We start from the raw sequence: 16,406 nt of genomic DNA on the forward strand, positions 1-16,406 counted from the left end.
ACAATTATTAGATTTGGTTTTTGTGATATCCGAAATCATCAAGTTCTCGATTAGTGTTATCAGCCTCAGCCTTCAGCTTCAGCTGATAACACTTACCTTGACCTTGATTATTCTGGATATCACAAAAACCTCATCCAATAACTGTTTACTACATGTAATTGTTGAGAAAAGTGATGAGCATGTAGTTTTGAGAAGTATTCTTGAAGGAATCTTGATCATGTGCAATTTTTTTTATTATTGAACAGATCAGTGGTGAAGAAGCTGACACAATAAGGTAAATTATAACTACCAGCAATCAACATACAAAAAAACATACATGGCTATACACATGTACATGTTGGGACACATTGCTTTGTACATGCATTAATTATTAATATTAATGTGACTTCAATGCACTGAGTACTGTCCCTTGACACAGAGTCCTCTACTTATAACATTTATTTATACTTCAATCAAACTGAGCTTATAAATGCACAAAGACTATGCTGCTCATATGAATATCACACAAGAATCAGTGGCACTAGTATGGATAACCAACATACAAATACCGTGGATGTTCCGCAGGGTATGCAGAGAGAAAAATATGGCCATTATTTTTATCAAGCCTGCAGTTCCTAACAATGTTTCAATAACATTTGGATATAAGCGCATATAACCCCAAAATTTTTTTTTACTCCAAAACAATATTGACACATTCTTGATCACAATACCGAAAAAAAGTTTGGTTTTGGTTGAAACTGCAATTTTTTATGAATTTTCAGTCGTGAAAAATTGCTATAATGAAATCATTACCGAGTCAAAGAATGAGTCAAAAGGATCTGGGTCTAGTACATTTTGTGACATCATACACAGAGATCATTTGCACAACATTCGCACACATATACTTGCTTGCCTCAAGTTGTTGTAACATTATTCTGCGCAAGAAAATGTACATAAAACTGTGAGAGCCGATCCAGTTCTTGGCAGTGTACATTAAGCACCTCAGCAAACAAGATTTGGGAAGATTGAATCACCAGGTTTGATCAATTGGAGAGTCTGCAGCGAAGAATGAGTAAAGCTGAAATTATAATTACAAGGCTTTGGTTCATTCAGGTTACAGAATTTTGGTAGAATTCAGGGTAATTCATCTTGTCAATTGAAACAATTACCTTTGTTTGAATGCATTAAGTGATTCTGGTGGCCACTGCTGATCTGAGTCAGAGTTTCAAATCTTCTCAGTCTGTTTACACGTACTACGCGAATGATTGACTCGATTTGTGGCAGTTCGCATTTGTGCATAGTTTACTGAATGATCTGAACAAATACCATCACAAAATTAAATGTGTCAGACTTTCGTCGGCAAATTGCAATGTAAATAGTTATTCCAGGTCAAGGTATTCTGAAATTCTTCCTACAAATCTTCAAAGCAATTCCAGTTTATTTAGATCGGCTTTGCATTCCCTGTGGAATGAGAATGCTACATCAACTGGGTTTACAAGCTCATGGACACAGTCTTCCAGAGTTTAGAATCTGAAGAAGTTTGGATGATAAACGTGCAATACATCTAAACAACTTACAGTATATGTTTAAGATTGCCAAGAAAAGGTTATTTCATTGACATACTAGGGAAGTTCATCACTACTCTTCAATGGCAGTCTACTCTGGAGACAACCATTTATGTTCACATCACTTTACAGGATTTTAGATGAGATTATGGTTGAACTTGATTACATGCCTTCCCAGCAAGATGCCCAGGAATGGCATCAACTTTTAACAAATGAGTTGGTAAGTACAAGATCAAAGTATAATGTTGATTTATTTTTTATGTAGCTCATCTATAACCTGTGACAAAAGTATTGGAAAAGGTTACCTATTTTTCCTCCCCACTCCCCTACAATTCAATATTGAGGTTAACCAAAAAACTCAAGTCACACCATACTATCCAATCATTGTCAATCACTGAGAGAGGCAGTCCTGGTCATTTGACACCAAAGCTGACGTCATCAACAAGTTGTAACAAGAAGATCTTTAAGATCTTACAGCCGCACTTTTAAAAGTTAACTGTTTTGGTAGCGCTACAGTCACAATGTAATGCACATTCCAAAGCAGTCGTTGATGATTCATTGATTACTGCAGACACCACATCACTTGATCAACACAACCTGTATTATTGCACCATCAGTCATAGCCATTGTGAAATCTCCAATGACGTAATTACTTCCAGCACATGTCATAATATGGGATCCTGAGTGACCCGAAGAAAAAAAAAAACATGAAAAAAAATATATATATCGGTTTTGAACCTATTTCCAGCAAATTTGGCACACCAGAAGCTGAGAAAATTACCCTATTGCTGGCCATCATTTTTCAGCTCTTTTCGTCATATACCCCCTCGGGAGGGTTTTGTAAAGTTAGCAAATTAGTATGCAAGCCACCGTATTGGTGATTGCCGTTGGCAAAATGTTTATTTGCTCAAAAATTGCGGCCAAATATTTTCGGAGATGGAAGTCAGGACATTTTTAAGGATACAGAAAGTAATTTGGGACCAGTTGCTTGCTTGCAAGGCTGAAATTATCCAGAAGTAAGGATTTTTTAACTTGAACATAACGAAGGCGACGCGGTGAACAAATTGAATAAATTATCGGCTCTTCTCACTGTCTCGTTCTGTTTTTTGTTTCGTTCTCTTTTGGAGCCTGCCGAGGTCATTTTTTCGTCTAAATAGCCTGAGAAAAGTTCGAAAAAGATGTTCCTCTTCAATTTTCAGCTCTCAGGCAATAATCCTGGATTTTTTTGACCGAAAAGTCGGTTTGTCTTATGTTCGTGTGTTTCGGTGGCTATGGGCGACCATCGCTTCCTTTGTTGACTCAAACAATGAAGCAAGGTGACAAAAAAATCTAATTATATTTAGTTCTGGTTTTGTTCGATTTCGTTGAAATTTTAATATGATGAAGCTGGGTTTTTAAGGAATAGATTTTACTACTGCTGATATGAGGTAGCTATTAATGCTAAAGTGATATATTGCTTCAAAGTCAGGGTTTTGAAGAGATTTTTTGCAAAGCACGAGTTCGGCATGACTTTGTAATCTGAGATTTTTGTTGACCCTGGAGAAACAAGGTTTCGCGAATAAACATTACAGATTGCGTAATTCAAAGTTGGCTGAGTGGAGGTCTGCATCTGGTCTCCGACAAAAAAAAAAAAAAACCACGGGTAGAACATGAACCGCACTCGGCCCATGGCCGCGCGGTTAACAAGTGATTGACCAGTTGTTCATGAGTGGTCATTTTCAATCTATTGATTGTTAGACATTCAAAACAGTGTCAGTTCTTAATTTGTAAGTAAAAAAATTGTTTCTTTTTTGTTGAGGTCATAAATACAAGTGATCAAAGGTGCTAGCTCCAGTTGTAGTTGTGGAAGTTGACTAAGTAGTGCTTGTTCTAAGTTAGCATACCAGTGAGGGGTGTCGCAGTCAAAATTTTCTGCCATAAGATTAAATTTATTGTTTCAATTGGTGTTTTTATCAGATGTTACTTAGAGGTAATTAAACATTTTTTTGGTTATAACTTTGCTTAGAATCCATCCCTTTTCATATAAATTTTTTTAAATGAAAGATCACAATAAGATCTATCTGAAAAGCAAAAACAATTTTTTTTTGGTAAAATGGTCAATTTTGATGTATACTGATACCTTAATTGAATGTTACTGGTCAACATGACTGCCTAGATGAACGGTTGACTGATCAAATCCCCAATCAGGTTAGACAGTGTCCAATGCCCAGTCTTTATTTCCAGCCATGTTTTGAGTTTGGATGTTCAAGAGGTTGCACACTTACTAAAGCAGAGATTTATACAATGCAGTTCTTTCAAGATTAAAATTCACTCTTGGCTTTTTAGCACCTTTTATCTCTCTAAAAGTTGGACTGCTAAACTCAAAACAGTTTTCTGCTTTTCTTTCTTTCTTTCTTTTTTTTTGGAGACTTATAGAACTAGGTGCAATTTTTCAGGCTTGGTCAACTGCATTGTTTTGAATGGCTGTGCAATTTTTTAAAGATTACTTCCCACCTTCAAGGACACAAAAAAATTAATAGTTTTTTTCTTCTAATTGACAAAATTTAAGTCGGTCATTTTACCTAGAGTTTACAACAGAAAAATATTAAAAATCTCAAAAAGCAGCCGAGTTATTTAGAAAAAACGTGTTTTCAAATAAAGTTAATAAACCAGGAAGGTGTCATAATTGCTTAAATAGATGAAACCGCCAGGGGAAATTTTCGTAGCAAGCACTCATTTTGGAACTCATATTTCATGTCTTTTCGCATTGTTTTTATCAAGCATTTGTTCTTTTGCCTTTGGCTACTTTGCCCAATTAAAGTGTCTTTCTTGCGCACACGTGAAGGTGGTCCACTGATCAGTAAAGCCCGCAATTCCACGTGAATAGGACCGTGAATGTTTTCTTTTTTGCTCTTGTCGTTAGCAGCATAAGTGCTAGAGGAAAAGTTCCATAAATACCCGAAGGCGAGACTGGCCAAGTAGAAAGAATGAAGAAAACCCGAAAAGTAGTTTTTCCTGCAGTTTTTTTGAATGATAGCTGGCCCGATTGATCATAACATCAACATCACAATTTTTGTTTCAGCACAATGGTTTAAAAGAATGTTTTTCCTTTGAAATTGCCTGAAGGATGGATGTTTTTGAAAGAAAAGATAACTGATAATGCAAATAGCTAACTTAACTTGGTGGAAACAAAGTTTTACGAAGTAGGCCTCACACCGCCATGTTTGATTTGATTTTTGCAAACTTCAATCTCGCAACCCCTCACTGACAGGTGATTGCGTGATGCCTTGCGCTGAAGTGCGCGCTAGAGCCCAGGTGTCTCACGCAATTATTACTGTTTTGAGCCACCTTAAATATGGTGATTGAAATAAGCCTTTCTCGAGCCTGTCATCCTATCAACAAAATAATAACTCCCAAAGACTAAACAGAACCCACAAAGAATTGGCGAGAACAAAAGGATAAAAAAAAACTTATTAAACAAAAAAGACAGAGAGTGGAAAGTAAACAATGACATATTAAAAACACATGCTAGCTTAATAATTATTATTCTTAATTGGTAATTTTGATTTGCGTTGCTTCAAACAATCAATGAATGCAGCATTTTTTGTTTTCTTAAGCATTGATCAGCAATTTTATCCTTATACTATATTTGTTTATTTGTGGGTTGTTTCCACCATTTGTCAAATTATCATGATGAACTGCTCAAGCCTGTCCAACATTGCACATTGTTTACTACTCACACCCTTAAGACAAGTCTGAGGCCTTTTATTATTTAACTCTGCTTCTGATCCTGCTAGTATAAAATATATTACCTTTAAAATATAAACAGATTGCTGAAAGAGTAATAGGGTTCCAAAACATTTTAGTGTTATCTCTTTCACCTAAGCTTGAGTTTCTTTATATATTTAGGGAGGAGAAGAACTATGAACGGAAAATCAAGATGGCCAACACTTGAGTCAAACTGTTGACATTTTTGTAAATTTTAACTTGTTTTCAAAGAAAAGAAAAATTAATGTTAAACTCCACACATTAATGAATGTAAATGAATAATTATACATTTTATTGATTTCATGACCACTGCACAAGTAAAAATTGTTTGACAGATTACACTGAGCAATTTTCTGTTACACTTTTAGTTTAGTGGCAATTTTTGCATATGTATATATACACTGTTTATTGGAACATAACATGTATAACGTTTTATGTACAAACAATAAAAGGATTATTGATTACATTATGCTGCAAATATTGAAGTTTAATAATAGGAATAAGATAGTAAGAGTGACAGGGCTAGCCTGTTACAAGAGACTGACTTTAAAACGAACAAGGGACGAGAACTGGTGAAATCAACAAATCACATTGCAAGTACATTGTAATCACTTTAAAAACACACATTAATGACTGGGAAGTCCACTGGGAGTCCACCTGTCATACAGAAACAGTGCTGGAGATAATTTTTCTTCTTTAACAGGACAGGTGTCCTGTCAAATCTTCATTTTGGTTGGACATCTCATCAATTTGACCGGACATCAAAGATTTTCAGCTCTAAAGATTTTCAATACAAATCCTTCAAAAGTAAATTTAAATTTGATTTATTTATCATTTATGATTAACCAGATGAATTTATCTACTAGATGACTGCACCGATCTCTCCTGGTTATCTCCTGGTTATATGTTCCTCAAGCAAACCTACTGTAGTTTTCTATTGAATGCTATCATTAAAGGCACACAGTCAGCTTTGGGACCACGCTGACCTGGACACTAGTTTCTCTCTTTGAAAAAAGTTCACCTCAACCTGAAATCAAAGTACATCTAGAAATCCACTTCAATCTTCGCAGTGTTTCAATCACTTACTCAAAAAGCTGTTTTCGAGTGTGCTTTTGCTCATCCTGTAATTTATTTTTATCATATTTGGTTAAAAACAGTGTGGATGGGGTCTCTGTGATATGCAAATTAGCTACGGAATGGTATCTAATACGCATGTGCACCAGCTGACTGGGTCCCTTTAAAGCAGGAGCCCATCACTAGGAGTGTGAAACTACCCCAATTATTCCTGTCCTGTCCTATTTTTAGTTTGAATTTACCGCAAATTCAGACTCCCATAGGACTCTAGGGTACATACATGAAATGCTAACAGCATATTGCAATGTACGTAATACATCATAGGGCGATTTCTGAAGAGTACTTTATTTGGCAAGTACAGGAAAGATGAACACTTCTGCTTTACGATATGGTAGAAGGCCGTAATCGGCTCCTGGATATGGCTCAAATTGTCAGAGTCATTAGGGCCCAAAATTAAAAAAATTCTTACATGTAAGTGGCCATTTGGCAACTAGATGATGAAATTCAAGTAGGAATTTTATTCAGAAAAGAATTCAATCATTAAATCTGTAAACTAAGAAAAATATTCCAACACTTTTTTGGTAGGCTCGATTTCCGCCACTTTCTCGAGTCCGGTCTACATTCCTCCCCAAGAAGAGACAGTTGGACGTGTGAGGGGCAAAGCATGTCTGTGACATAAATTCATAATTCAATTCTAGTGGTGCTTCAGGTGGCCGGAAATGTCATCTGATGACAATCATAGGCAGGCCCATATGACGCCTACGGCTCATAAAATTTGTGGCTTTTTCACCACTTCTTCCTTTAATTTTCACCCTCCAACCTATTTTGTTTCACATTTTGTTGCGGAAGGGCATTACATGCTGTGTTCTATAGAAGAATTCTTTTTAAAAAAAGTAGAGCAGCACTGTTTGACTATAGTGTAGCAACTGTCATGTCAAAGGTCACACATATGTTGTATGGTGTGCATGGTGTTGACACCATGTCTATGTTTTGCTAGTTCGGTTTGCTTTGGCTCATTTAAAAATTTAATTTTGTCTGGCTTTGCCAAAGACTGGTGCCACGCTTCCCTTCAAGAAAACTAACATACAATTTGACTAAGTGTTTTGTTTCTTGAGATCAATGTTTGCATTTATCCCTCTCTTTGTTGACTTTGTTCATTATCTGACATTCTGGCACCACGATTCAAATATAGATTCTAACACATAAGTCTGTTGACTATTTTGCGTGTTGCATATGACACTATGGTTAAGATCTGGCAAGGTTTCATCAGTTGACAGTATTTGCATTTCAAATCGCACAACTTCTTTGCTACTGCCAGAAAGCTAATTTATGCAGCCTGCTCAATTCACGCAGGCAGATTTCTTATTGGTTGGAATTAACAATGCCAAAACCACGAGTCCAGCCATGCATTCAGGGGAGGAGGGCGGGCTCCTTTCCTGAACAGCGGCTGGTAATCGAGCCTACCTTTTTGGCTGCTAATTTTGTATATGTAGCTAATGTAATGTCTATGAAGGATTAATGCATTCCAAGAGACACCATCAGTAGGCATACATGATGTACTCAATGCTCAAGGGTTTGCAATGCATTATAGGGCGATTTCAAACCCCGATCAGCCATTTGCAAGTTTTCTGATGTGAGGGAATCCTCTACAGCAAAGCAAAAGGATATATTGCTTTCTTTTCTCATGCTGAATATCATAGAAGCAAAGATCTTTCACTGTGTATTTCTGGAAGGTCATAGTGTTTGAGAAAATAACTATTATTGATCATCATAACAGAGAAATGTAGTTGCCATTATGGTAGCCTGTGAATGCTGATGTATTTTTGGCTGTCCACTAAACCAGAATTTTTGGTCACCAAAGATGAAATTTAAGCCGCATTGGTGACCGTTCCCGTCGCAATTTTTAGCCTTTTAACAATGTATCTAACCAAATTTTATGGATGGATAATAACTTGGTGTACTAGGTCAAATGTTTGGACATCATGTCCGATCATAATGTGAAATTGACCAGACATATTCAAAATTTGGTCAGACTATGTCCAATGACCGACTGTTATTTCCAGCCCTGCAGAAATGTACATCAGGAAAGAAACGAGACACCCACTGTGCTGTTGCCATAGCAACACTATTGTCAAAAACCAAACATCTCCTTTTGCAACCCTTTGTGAATTTACGACTTTCCTCTTTCCTTTTTATCATTTTCCTCACTTCCATAATAAAAAAAACGTAAATCACAAAAACGAAATGAGATACAGTCGAATCTCCGGTTGCCACCACCTCTCGTAAGCAACCACTTCTCCTCAGCAACCAGTTTTCCACAATACCAAAAGTTTCCAAGTCAAATCACTATATTTGGAACCTCTTGTAAGCAACCACCTCTCTTAAGTGACTGCAACCACTTTTAGAGCTAAAAATTTGAACTTTTCCGTGAGCGACCATTTGACACATAATAGATAGAAAATTGGATAATCAGTTGTTGTAAAGTTATTGTATTCCTAGATAGTGCAAGAGACGAAAATTTCTCAATTGGAAAAACCAGATTTTTTCTCGAAATTGACTTTTCATAAGAATAAAACATTGCATAGGCATTGGTGCATGGGGTAAGTCTTGGCAGTTACCATATTCTTATGAGGCAAAATTTTGATTCAATGTAGTCTAAGCTCTCATAAGCGACCACCTCCTGTAAGCGACCACCTGCATGTACAATCCCAGACAAAAGTAGTTGGGACAGTTGAGCTAGATCCCGTATCCCCCATCCCCCCTAATCAATGTTGGAAAATATCACATTTTTCTCAACAAAACGGGAAAACATCACCCGATTATCAACAATGTAACTGGGGGAAGGGGAGAACTTGTTTCATGTCCCACCTTTTTTGTCTGGGATCGTCTGAAAGAATAATTTAAAGAATGTCACACCACACTCTGTAAAACAAGTTGGAGAAAAGGGGAGTTGTACTGTCTCGAGGGTACAGCTAATGAGTGTCACTAAAAAGAAACAGCATGCAACGACATGTTTTACCTGGGTAGGCACTAAAGAGTGTAAAGTAAAAAAAAAAGATCTTGTTTACTTCTTTAGAGGGGTGGTTGATTCGCGCTAAACAGAAATGATGCAAATTCAGTTGAAACAGTGGGCACCAAGCAGGTGGATATTTTTGCTTTGTCCAAGCTGTTTCATGGAGTTTATCAGTGGACAGCAACAAAGCGTTGCTGCTACCTAAACACAATTAAATCATGGATGTCTCTCTCTGTTTTCCTCTCTAACACCGGAATGTGTATAAAGCGAGGTGTGTTGTCAGCTCCAGAAGTGTCAGCGAGTTAACTGCCACGATTAGCCCTCACGATTAACCATTACTGGTAAAACAGTTTGGTTCCAGGCTGCTTCGTGTCCTTCGAATTACACATGTACCTTTTTCCGCTTTATAGGAATTACTAAAAACCATTTAACATTGTTTGGGATCAAGAGCTAGCAAAACAGAGCTTTGCGAGAAGGTTTATACCGTTAACTGTTCCATTGAAATAGAAAGAATACTTACGTATTTAACTTATTGTCTCCGGCAAATGGTTAACCAAATTTCAAGTGTCAAACTCTACTATTTTCCACACATCACACGTCCATTTTTTATGAATTATGTGTAAACTAAACAAAAGGTAGACTCTGGACCATTATTTGCTGTTAGCCACACTGTGTGATGAAATCAGAAAGCTTGAAATGCAATAATTACATGTATTAAAAAAATTGATTCAACAATAAAGGATAACAGAATTTAAATTCATTTAGCTGCTAGAAAATTCACTTTTACCTAAGTCAACTTCAATAATATCATTATTTAATACTGGTACTAATAAATAACTATCTGAATTCTCAAATATGTGATTATGAACATAGTCATGACCTAACTGATTGCCCTCAACCAAGTATTGCATAAACTTACCTTTATTTCATTGTCATAAAATGATGGTTTTAACATACTGATCCTTATTGCACAATCTTGTAAACCTTGCGTTGTCTGGCAATGGTTGTCATGCATTCCACAAAGCCACAACAACAGGTGAACTGCAATGAAATTTACAGTATAAAATCAGTCTTCATTTCCTCCAGAGAGGTCTCCTGGTTTAAGACACATAAATGGCATTACCCAAAATAAGCGTCCACCGCTAGATCCGCCACTGTGATTGTATTCTCTTCAAATGTATATTTAAAAAGTATAATTTCCTATTGTTGATGTGCCAGGCAAAGCCTTGGGTATGTGTCTTGTTTTCATGTCAGAATGTAAGCTTGTTGTGATACTATGTATTTTGTTGAAATATCGATGATCACAAATTGAAAAAGATGCAAGATGCTACTAACAAGACTGAAACACTAAAAATTAAAAGAAAAACCAAAGTTTTTGACTTGTTAATCATTTCTCTAATCTCTTCTCTTGGATATTTTCTGACGTTCCTGAAAAATTTTGAAATCCAAGATAGCAGACTTTTTTAAATGTTTGAGCTTCTTTATGTAAAAAGCAAGAACTTGGTGCAGAGTAAGTTAAGGAGAAAACATCCGAGTCTCAAGAAGAGGTTGGGGGTTCTAGTGTGTGGCATCTAATGCTGACCTCAAAATTGGCATGATACATACACAGGTACGAGGGTAACAAAGAGGGCAACTGTGATCCCATCTCACTCCAAAATTTTAACAAAATTACCACACCACATACTATAGTTTTAACAGACTGGTAATCAGCGTTAATTTGGTGAAAGGAAATTTCAAGATGGGTTGATTGAGAATGCGGTTGTTACCGGTAACCAGTTTTATGTGTCAAAAATGGATGCGTGACTACTGCATATTGGTGCATGCCATGTCACAGTGAAAGAGTTGATCATTACCGATCTATTGTGATGCAACAGCATCTAAATGAGAAAATATGTTTGTTGCAGAATGTTTGTGCTATATGTTACTACAGTCGAACCCCTATTAAACAGCCACCTATTAAACGGGCACCCCTATTAGGCGGCCAGTAATCAAAGTCCCGATGACGGCTTGTCTATTGCTTTTACTTCTATTAAACGGCCAGCCCCCATTAAGCGGCTAATATCCATTTCCCCCAGGGTGGCCATTTAATAGGGGTTGAACTGTATATATAGTGTCCTGGATTTTTTAATGGTATGTGTCTTACTAACCAACTAAATAAATATATTATGGCAATGTAATAAATCAAAATCAATCACTAGAAGGATATCAATGAATTGATATTAAACAGTCAATATTAATGGCTGAGCTACTCCATGCCGACGAATTTGGTAACCCATCGATCTGAAAAAATTGGTTGTCGCACGACTGTCCATATGTCCACATCCCAAACCCAATATCTTGAAAAATAAGATAGTAGCACCATTACCATAGATACATCTTGGATATTGGACATCCATGTTATGGTTAATTGACAGCTGTGAAAATAAGGTATTCGCTGACCAGTATCACATGACCATATCATGGGCTCCAGTTTAGAGCTCATTGAGGTCGCTTTTTTTTTTGTTTGTTTGTTTGTTTTTTTCTGGGGGAAGAAGGACAGAGTATGTGCAAAGACAAAATTTTGGCACAAATTAGCCTCTGGCACGTTGTTGACTTTTCTTTCAACATATTCCTTGCACAATCGTCTCTTGGAAAGTCCCTGATATATTGCATACGTAATTCCTACAATCTTAGTAATGCTTACTGGGCATAGCTTGTTAACATTTAACTGGAAAAATCAGCAAAACCACACATTGAACAATTAGATGCTCACAATTGATCATTTTAGAGTTTCTGATCCAAGAAAAACAAATCCTCTTTTTCCTTTATGGTTAAGTATTGCAATCAGGAGCTCTGCTTTTAGGCTCAGCCAAATCTATATGTTATCTTTAAATAGCCCAGGTCACAGAACACCAAAATGATGTGACCCATTTCAAAATGTCTGCCACCTTAAATCCGCTATGTTGAATTTCAAAATACTATTCAATTAAAACAGATTGACAATTCAAGGATATCAGAGCTGTAAAGAATTTGCAATAAAATTGTCATAATCCAAATTCAAACTATAACAGAAAAAATAAGCTTTAAAAACACTTTATTCAGTCAAAACATCCTTTTAGAACCTGGTTGCCATAGAACTGTAAAGTGGCATGACTAAACAATGTTCCCTTAATAACATTTAGGAAAAGTCACAAAGTTTGACTGTCATAGCTTGAATGTTGTTTTAGTAAGAAACGATTGAAATTAGCATGGGCACTTTCAAACATTGCACACAAAGTGAAGACTTGAAGTGAAGGCTTGAAATTCTATTTTAGAGGGAATACAGCCTTGATACTTTTAGTAATAGGATGGGACATTATCACATTTAGAGGGAAAAAGCGTTTATTCTCAGTCTGCATTTTGTACCCAATCTGCAGTCTCCATGCAGTTTTGAAAATGTGTCGCCCATGCATTACTTCCACACTAGAATGATTCTAAAATCTGCCCTCGATGTAGGCTCGACTTCCAGCCATTTTGGGAGTACGGTTGTGATCTGGCCACTTCGGAGCATTCCTTGAGCTGTCACTCTGAAGAACTATAAAAGTAAGCTCGTTATAGCGACATGGAACCACGAATGCCGACTTCGGTTATGGTGCAGTTATGGTGCTATTTCCATTACCAAGTGCTAGCATAACCGTAAACAGGGTTATTCAGGCTAACCGTAGTGAAAGTCTGTACTCTTGAATAACGCTTCGGTTATCCTGTTTATGGTTAGCTCTCAATGATGGAATTGGTGACACAATTCAGTTTTAAAATGTCTGCTGTCTGCAGTCTGCATTTTAAACTCGGTCTGCATTTTATCTCCGGTCCGTGGTCTGCAGTTCGCAGTCTGCGTTTTACACGGACCGTTAGTTAAAGCTTTCCAACACATGTGAACCAAGGTTAACCTGAGTTCTCTACTCGCTAAACATCGCTGCCAGTAAGCTTACAGATTGAAAACAGCCAAGCATCGTCGCCATTTTAAGTTTATTAGAATGCGACTTCAATCACATTGAAATCACACGAAATCAGCGCTTTCGTTGGAGACGTCTTTCCGAACTACAGATTAGCCCAGTTACTGAAAAATTGTGTCGTCGGTTTTAATTTGTTCAACTTTTGTTGTTCCTTTTAGCAGCATCTTGTTAGCTGAGTTGGAAAACATATCATAACGCGAAACAAACTGATGGACTTTCCAACACGACCATCGCATGTCCCCGGCAAGATACTTCAAGTTTGGTTTTCGGACTGTCTGTCCTGAACGCAATGTCGTTTGACGTAAGTTTAGTTCTCTTCTCCACAACCTCACTTACCTAAATTTTGCTTTGTTGAACTTCCTTCGCCCATGAAAAGACGTGTTCGCAACTACAAAACGATAACACCCGGAGAAGACACGAGGCTCTGAAATGGAAAACTTCCCAAGGGAGACCCTACCGAGGAACCGGTCGCACCGGCACGGTCCAATCGCAGCCCGCCAAAGCTATTGTTTGGCCAGTAAAGCGTGTGTTTTGGTCACGAAAGATCGAGAAAAAAGGACATGGGAAAAACAACAACGACAACAACGACAACAAAATCAGAGAAGAAGAAGAAATACCGTGTGGCACGAAATTTTTGCGGTTTCTATTTTGTTCGAATTTTGCGGGTTTTTTTTCCACGATCCGCAAAACTACGCTGATAGGAAAATTTTCTCCGCACAAATTTACTCCACTGGCGAAATTATCATGCAAACAGCACATGTAGAATCTTGTTTCGTTCAGAAACAAAACTCGAGGGATGTGCATCAAGTGGTACCGTAGTTTTTGCTGAGCCATAGGCCTTATCACGGTTTTCGACGCCATCTTGACGGGTAGGCAAAGCAGTCAGAAATTACAGTGTATGTATGGGAATCCGATGGCAAATAACTTTTTCCAAAATTGAATTTTACACAATTTGTGAATCGCAACGTCAAAATATCAGGTAGAAGATTGTATTCACCAAGTTTGGAGGGTGTAGCTTAGCTAGAAGACGCTCAGTCAATTTCTGTGATTTTCCATACATTTGCCTGTAAAATTAATTTGGCTGAATAGACGGACGTCAAGACGCGGTTCGCGGGAAAGAAATACAGACAAATGTATGGAAAATTAGAAAAATTAACTGAGCGTCTTCTAGCCAAGCTACATCCTTTGCGACGAGCATTCCCGACCTTTTCATATGGGAGATCCCGCCCCGAGCTTTTTCCTCCATCTTTCCGACCCCAAGAAGTGAGTTCCCGGCGTTATAATCTTTTTCGGTGCCATTTAGTTTTGATTTTGATTAGAGGTCAAACTCAAGAAAAGACTGGCAGTGAAACACTTCTGATGCAAAAGGAATTACATGAAAAACCTCGATTTTTATTAGCAATGATCGGCTTTTCATACCGTACTGTATTGAACTATTACGGGTAATTCTGGTGGGATTTCGTTCGCGCGTGTCTAGGACAGCCACATTGGCGGCAGGCCTTGTTTTTCTCATAAACTTGTGTCGAACGAACGCATACGTACGTATTTCATCAGCCTATCGCGATTTGTAATGGTAATAGCACTGAGTGAAGCCAAATTCGGTCTGTAATCATACGAGTGATTAGCAAAATCGGACGAGAGTATTGATTAAAGTCTGCGAGAAGTTAGCCTTGGAGGAGGAGAGCTTACCATTAGGCTTTCAAGAGGTTGATCATAAAAATTACAATTTCCTCGATTATGATTGCTTTAAAAAACTTCTATTTTCCACTAATAGGCTCTTTGCACGATCCGGTCACATGGTACAAAATCACACATGCTGGTGAGCAAGTTGCACAGTGGAACTTCCAAAACAATGCCACTCGAACCAGTCCACCTGGACCTGCCTTTGTTTTGGAAGTCCCACTGCGGAACTTGCTCACCAGCATGTGTGATTTTGTACCATGTGACCGGATCGTGCAAGGGGCCTATTCACTTGCCAAGTTGTTATCGGACAGCTTATTGTCGGACAGTTTGTTATTGGACAGTTCAATAAACCAATCACATGCAAACTGTAGTTTAAATCAACCAATCACAACCTTGGTCACATTTAAACAATTTACACCTGCATTGTCAGTCTTTCAATGCAAATTTTCCCTTTCTTTCATAACTTGGCTATTCTTCTTTTCTCGGAAATCGTAATTTTTATGATTAATTGGTAATAAGACTTCGTGTCGTCCAATTCGGTCTGTAATCATACTCGTGATTAACAAATCGGACTCCCGCTGCGCGGTCGTCTGATTTTGTTATCACTCATGATTACAGCCCGAATTGGACTCCACTCAGTCCTATTAGGCCCAGTTCAGACGGCGTGCTTCTGCCGTGCCGAATTAAATTCAGGAATTAAGTTCGACAAAAGCACGGCAGAAGCACGGCGTCTGAATCAAACTTTTGAATTAAGTTCGGCAAGCAATTAAGTTCGACAAGCTCTGCCGTGCTACACGACTCTGGCACGGCAGCGATTCAAACGTCGTGCCTCTGTCGCGCCAAACAAAATTCATAAATTAGATTAATATATTTTGGCGGGATTGCGTTCCCACGGGGAGTTAAGAGGAGAATTGTTACGAGGCATCAATAAATTCTAAATTTGATTCGACTCTGGCACGACGTCTGAATCAGAGTTGTTTTTCTGCCGTGTCATAGTCGAACCAAATTGCAATTGAGTTCGGCACGGCAGAATCACGACGTCTGAACTGGGCCTTACCATTACTAATTAAGCGGGTGTGATAAGACGTGACGCGACGTGAAAAATGTGTTTGCACCAATAAGCCTGAATCTCCAAAGGGATTGAATACTTCGAGCAGTCCTTAGACTCGCAGTTTAACGAGTCTAAATAGTTTGAACCTATGACCACTGCGTATAGACACATAAAGCCACACATTGGCTCTCATAATGGCAAATTTCCTCTTTGATACGCACCTGCAGGGAATCATGGTAACTTTATCGACAAAATAGATTATGAATTCAACTACCATGATTCCCAGCACGCTCTTCTATTCAGGTGGCAAGGCATCACACAGG

At 37.9% G+C, this 16,406-nt stretch overlaps 2 protein-coding genes across 4 annotated transcripts in view; one reads left to right on the forward strand and one right to left on the reverse strand.

Annotated features, from left to right (window-relative positions):
* Positions 1 to 16,406, forward strand: part of LOC110049443 (uncharacterized) — a 90,091-nt gene that overhangs the window by 66,294 nt on the left and 7,391 nt on the right. The window contains exons 8-10 of one of the 2 annotated variants that reach the window (XM_089298758.1): positions 246 to 274; positions 1,677 to 1,764; positions 5,433 to 5,755. The exons of the other annotated variant lie outside the window; for it this stretch is intronic. Coding sequence (XP_089154884.1) covers positions 246 to 274; positions 1,677 to 1,764; positions 5,433 to 5,450 — 135 coding nt within the window. The 3' untranslated portion in view covers positions 5,451 to 5,755. Of the gene's footprint in view, positions 1 to 245; positions 275 to 1,676; positions 1,765 to 5,432; positions 5,756 to 16,406 lie in introns of those variants that run through there. 2 annotated transcript variants of the gene reach the window in all.
* The window catches only part of LOC110049452 (uncharacterized), a 51,470-nt gene that overhangs the window by 31,320 nt on the left and 3,744 nt on the right, over positions 1 to 16,406 (reverse strand). For both annotated transcript variants that reach the window (XM_089298725.1, XM_089298727.1), the window contains exon 2: positions 10,298 to 10,419. The gene's annotated coding sequence lies outside the window, so the exon portion shown is untranslated. The remainder of the gene's footprint in view (positions 1 to 10,297; positions 10,420 to 16,406) is intronic.

The sequence above is a fragment of the Orbicella faveolata genome, unplaced genomic scaffold (genome assembly GCF_042242905.1).
Source record: "Orbicella faveolata isolate gen_17 unplaced genomic scaffold, um_ofav_v1 contig_3, whole genome shotgun sequence".
NCBI lineage: Eukaryota > Metazoa > Cnidaria > Anthozoa > Scleractinia > Merulinidae > Orbicella > Orbicella faveolata.